This window comes from Cottoperca gobio, chromosome 22 (genome assembly GCF_900634415.1).
Source record: "Cottoperca gobio chromosome 22, fCotGob3.1, whole genome shotgun sequence".
In the NCBI taxonomy this organism is placed as follows: Eukaryota; Metazoa; Chordata; class Actinopteri; order Perciformes; family Bovichtidae; genus Cottoperca; species Cottoperca gobio.
Window position 1 is genome coordinate 14,304,426 of NC_041376.1, and position 6,000 is coordinate 14,310,425.

The 6,000-nt window shown below is 44.5% G+C and overlaps 1 protein-coding gene across 1 annotated transcript; it reads right to left on the reverse strand.

Moving 5' to 3' along the window:
* Positions 1-45: 45 nt before the first annotated feature.
* insm1b (insulinoma-associated 1b) lies at positions 46-2,688 on the reverse strand. The gene has a single exon (XM_029459949.1). It carries the CDS (start codon positions 2,535-2,537, stop codon positions 1,083-1,085), a length of 1,455 nt encoding a protein of 484 aa, XP_029315809.1. The 5' UTR covers positions 2,538-2,688; the 3' UTR covers positions 46-1,082.
* Positions 2,689-6,000: the final 3,312 nt, after the last annotated feature.

Here is a 6,000-nt window from a genome sequence, read left to right on the forward strand (position 1 = left end):
TTTTTTTCTACTCTGAAAAAGTTCAACCACCTCGAGACACACGTGTCCTTTTGAAAATATTTTATTTCGATAGACAACAACGATGTACACATACAATCAAAGCGCTATAAAAGCCAACATTTAAGAAAAATAACTTGTCCTTAAAAAAGATTGCATCTAAGGTAAGAGCTTTACGTTTTTTTCCTTTTTACAAGAGCTGTAGGGATTGAAGATTAAAACCCGACCCACGACAATTATCACAACTCAGGAATTTGACCCAAAACAAAAACAAAACAAAAACATTTTGGCTATACGACATGTAAACTGCCAGAACGATTCACAGAAGAAATCACAACAAACACAACAATAAGTTACATAAAATAATTAGAATAAATAAATAAATAAACATATGATGAAAAATATTGCAACAATCTTCAATAATAATAATAATAATAATAATAAAATATGTGCCAGCATTCAAAATTAAAACAGTCTATGTTGACTTTGTTTTAAGGCAGTTATACAGCGGGATTTGGATGTGTATGTAGGCTATGTCGGACTAGGCTTATCTGTATTCTAAAGGCATTTGTGGTTCTACTAAACAGGGAATGCTTCATTCACTCTCTTTTTCCCACCAATACAAAGTCTTTCACAAACTAGCGTAAAGCTACAGTGATGGCTCCATCACGGTCGGTGAATTCAGAAGGCTTTGATGGGGAAAATCATTTCTGAGAATTTTAAGACATTTCTTAGGTCTAGAAGCTATCATTGAACACATGTGCTGTCCTAGAAAAATACCCTTTAACAGTCAAACTAACTTGTATTCTTTTTTTTTTCTTTTTGATAAACTAATTTGAGAAAGAAAATCTCAAAATAGGCCTATATGTAATTCAAATATAGAGAGAAGCATTCAACAATCACTGATTGGCATGGAAAAAACACCTCATTAAACACCACTTAAACATCAAACCGCCCTGCCTATCATTGGCCTAAAGTTATGGCAGTGAGCATCACAAACTCTTTTTTTTTAACGCCAAAAACACTTTTTTGTGTCTCCTTTTTTAAGTATCCCCCTCATCAAAGGCACGAGTTTAGTGTTGTGTTCAGCAGGCGGGGCGCACCGGCATTTGGAGCAGGATCACCTGCCTGTTCTCCGAGGGGTGGCACTTGTTTATGTGCCTGGTGAGCCCCGGCGAGCTGTAGAGAGTGGCGGGGCAGTATTTGCACGGGTAAATCTGGGAGGAGTGCATGAGGCGCAGGTGTCTCTCCTGGCCGGCCCTGCTGGTGAAACTCTCCCCGCACACCGGGCACAGCAGGCAGTCCACCGGGCTCAGATTGAGGGGGCTTTGGTTTGAGGCTTCCTCTGAGAATGATGATGATGATGATGATGATGCTGAGGATGAGGATGAGGATATGACCGGAGCCTGCTCTGCCGGACGGTCGCCGGTTTGAAACCCATGCTCCTCCAGCACTTTCTTTTGCAAGGCCTGATGTGCCAAAATGTGCTTTCTTAGGTATGCCTGTCGCTTAAACCTCTTCCCGCAGTACTGGCAGTCATATGTGCCATCTTCAGAGCCCGACTCGGACAGACCTGGACTCGGGGTGTCTCTGTCACTCATGTCTTTGGCTTCGTGGGAGACTGGCTTAACACCTATGGGTGGCATTTTGGCCGTTTCAGGTTTGATCCCCTGTGTCGGCGGCACAGCAGATGCACCGGTGGTCCGCGGTTTGTGCCAGCGGCGGTGAGAGGCGAGGTTGGCTGGGCAGCTGAACATCTTATCGCACTCGGGACACCGGTACTCGACCCTGACGATGCGGGAGCACTTGTGCTGAGCCAGAGAGAAGGGATCCTCATACGCCTCCTTGCACAGCTGACACACAAACTCTCCCAGAGGTTTGTCCCCTTCGGCAGGCTGCGCCCTCGGCTTCATCTCCACCGGCCCCTCTTTGATTTTGAGACCAAGCACGGGAGAAGTCGTCATCTCGTCTTCAAAGTTGAGTTTTCTAATGGCTTTGGGTTTCTTGGAGGCGGGTTTAGATTTGCGCTCTGTACCGTCAGCTGCGGGTCTTTTGGTGCCGACCCGGTTGCTCGGTGCCGGGAGGCTGCTGGTGGTGCCGCTGCGGCTGCTGTTGCTGGTGCCGATTTTCAGCTCGACCGGTGCGTACAGGAGCTGGTCCAGGCCGGAGAGGGAGGCAGGTGTCGGGAATGACTCGGCAGAAATAGGCGAGCCTAGATTGAAACTTCTCTCAAAATATCCTCTGTCGTGCTCTTTGCTGATGGGCCGGGTGGGGCTGTAGATCACTTGGCATACTGCCTCTGGGTTTCCAAACTGTACTGGCTTCTCCAGTCTTGGCACCGGCGCGTAAACTGCTGTGAAATCCGGCGATGCTGCAGCGCGGTCTGGACTGGACGCCACGGACATCGGCGGGGAGGGGTCCACATAACTCGGCAAGGCAGCTGGGGTGGGATGCTCGTGGAGGTCATCTTCGTCTGACCGAGTCCTGTAGGAAACATGTGCAGATTTTTTGTTTCTTTTTACCAGGAATCCTTTGGGCATCTTGGCGAGTAACAGCAGAAAGGCACTTCGGGGAGGTGGGAGAAGTCTCGAGTATCCAGGTTTGTTAAGAATATGGCAACACTAGAAGCTTGTGGGACTTTATCTCCCCGTTATATCGATTCTTCTGTTGCTGAAATGTTTTCGTCTCCAAGGCATAGCTCCACTCTTTTTATGCCGGAATGATGCTATTGTTCTCGCCCCCCCTGTTGCAGCATCCCCGACCAATCGGATGAAACCAAGATCCCAGTGGATTTGATTGTGGGAGGGCTCAAAGCCTGGGTTTGGTGGATTTCGTTGGAGGATGTGCAGATAGCTTAGCAGATGCACTGGCGGTTTATTACATTAATGTGTGCGCTCAGCCCCTCCCCGACAGAGGCACACGCCGGGACCCTCCTCCTTTTACGGTCTGATGGGCCCCTATACAAATGCACACGTGCCACGGCTTTGTGGCTCTCCTCTGGGGGCCCCGGAGCTGCCAAAAGGAAATGTCCGTCACTGCCACAATCATCACAATTTAGAATTAAGACGGGGATAAGACAAGCGTGGTTAAATACAAAGCAAAATATGTGCTTCTTTCAATTTCTGCTGTGATATTGTTCAAAGAGGCAATTCACCTAATGGACACAATTTTAACACCAGGTTGTTCAGGTTGTTATTACCTCCACATGGTTTACAGTTGTTTATTTTCTCTATCCATGCTCCTCTCTTACGCACGACCTTTGCGCACATTACGCAGACCTTCCAACAAACCAAATAAGCCAGATTTGATCGACCTTTATTTTATTATGGCTAAAATAAACACTATAGAGAGGGAGTGTTTCTTCAGTTTAGGGCACGTGGCTGTCTCGGTAGTTTAACTCGATATATAATCAGATATCTCGCTGCATACATAAGTAATAAGAAGGCCCTCTGGTCTTTGTGCACAATAGCCACGTCTGCCCTGTGCTTGGATATCCCTGTCCTTTTTTTTTCGTTTGAAAGGCAAATTGACCTCTTAACTGTGAAACAGGACTCACGGCCAATCTGGCCCACAGCTAGACGCGTGCTGGGTGGAATCAGTGCTCCAGACAAAGAAGGCCGCAGCCGAGGCTTGTGCTGAAAAATGCTGCACATATGCACAGCTAAAATGAAGGTGCTGTTGTTGCTGGATACAGTTTGTGCAAATATGTGCTGTTTTCAGAATATTAGTTGTTGATTGGTAGCCTCATTCTGCTAAAAGAAGATTATACTTCAATATTACAATTTGCATTGAATCCCATAGTTAGAAAAGTAAAGATGTTTTAATAATGTATTCAAACAAACCTCCGTTTCTATAAAACGCTCTCATTCAGCAGCCTCCTGTTTTCCTAACAAAGACAACTTTTTTCGACAAACGTAGCCGGTTTCTTTACCAGCTCCCCTATGGTTTCTGTGCATACCTCATATATTGTGTATTTGTCTTTTTTTCTCTCGTTATAATGGTTAAATGTAGGCTGCAGTGCGCCACTTGGCAGAGAGTGCATTCTTTTTCCTTTCACTCGGCAGACCAGGGAGGAATTAATCTCCATCGTCGTACATTGTTCCCCTCATTTGCATAAAGCTGCAGTATGACCAAGTCAAATAATTACACAATCGGCGCTGAGCCGCAGGCCTGCGCCTTCCTTTCAATAGGCCTCTGTGTGCCGGTGCCTTCTCACCTGCCTGAACGCACACCGTTATTTTGATGAGATGGTTTAAATGACGCATTTAGAAAAAAGATAGTTTCAAATCCTTCTAAAGATAGAGATAAAACTAGATAGAAACTTTTAAATGTTTTAATACAGTGAGTAAGTTTGAACCTATTTTTGAAAATCATATTCTTTGTAAAGTTTTAAAAATGTACGTCACCTAGTCGTTGCTACGTTTTATTAAAACAAAAATAATCTTGTTTTGTTTTTCCTGGCTTCACTGACTCGTCTTTTTATATTTGCTGTACAATATAAATCCCCAACTCTTTGCTCAGTGTGTGTCGTGTTTGCCTCCTCTGCTCTGTTACTTGTTGTTCTTTCAGTCTGTACATCTATTAGTCGTGGTTTGTTGGGACTACAAGCTTTGATGGCATTTTAACGAGTTCCTCTTTCCCCAATGATAATTTCTGTGGGGCGCGTGGGCCGGTGTGCTGGTCTCGGCTACACGGACGCATGCGCGTGTTTGATCAGTGGCGCGTGCTGCCCTGGCGGACGGGAAGCATAGACGCCTAATTAGCATACAGCTGCAGCCGCTTTAATGCAGGCTCAACTTCAGCCTCCTAAACCTTATGGCATGCTGTAGGATTTTAAATGTTGCTCTCATATTCCTCCTGCCTGTAGGCCATGCTGTCAATATAATTGCTTAGATTATATGATCAAATGTGAAAATATTAAAAAAGTATTGTTTTAATGTTTTTATTTGATGTAAAATCATGTGTTTTTACAGGCTTCAATTTGTCCAACTTTCTGCACAGTCAATTTAAAAAGATGTCTAAACTTTTGTAAGGCTGATAGTTCATGGATTAACTGTATGAACAACATTTAGAATTTCTGTTTAGTTGAAGACTGGTCAGTTTTTGAGCATCTGGCCCCAGAGTCCAGGTCTTACTTCATTGCACCACCTACAGGATGAAAAATGTATGCTGAGAACAGACTGAAACGTTTACCTCCAGTATCCAAAGCTTTGCACTCCGATCTCTTTGCAGGCATCCCACCATGCTTCTGTCAAACATTAACCACATTACTCAGGGAGCTGTGGAGTAGTTTGGTTATCTCACAAAAATCGGATTACCCTTATTCTCGCCATACATGTACAGAAACCTCCTGTACTTCCCAGATGAATGATTGGCTCCATGTGCCTTTGTCAACCCAAGGCAATTTGAAGGCTCAATAGGACATGACTGTAATTGGTGCTCACTACATGGCCACCTTCAATGCATTGTCAATCAATTATTGTAATGGATTAGCTGAGGTCCTATTCTGGCTGCTTGTAATCTGATAGAGGGCTCTTTCAGCACCATGGAGAGAGCCAGCGAGGGACCTAGATTTAATCATGCTGGCTGTGGACGCAGCACAGCCTCGGCTCGAGTCTTTGTCCCTGAAACTGAGAGCAGGCAGGCACCAACAAGAGAACAATGACACAGTAGAACAAAAGTGCTAGAGTTTAATGAAGTGATTGATTTTTAAATTTAGTTCTAATGGGCTTGTCCAAAACACATTTCAGCTATTTCTACAGAGAGATGATGACTCAGTGCTGTTCTATTCTCTTCTATACCTTTTAGTTACTCTGTTGCAGTTTTTCTTTATTACTCTACCTGCTTGATAGTATGGAGGAATCTGCATATACTTACATATTTATCTCGACTGTGGGTGAACTATGATATATTGTTTGTTACCTCCGCCAACGAGGTTATGTTTTCGGGTTCGCTTTTCTTTTGTGTTTCTCATCGTAAATACTACTGGCCCAATTTTCACGA

Excerpts from the sequence above, each read along its gene's own strand:
- insm1b (XM_029459949.1), bottom strand. The coding sequence starts at position 2,537 with ATGCCCAAAGGATTCCTGGTAAAAAGAAACAAAAAATCTGCACATGTT.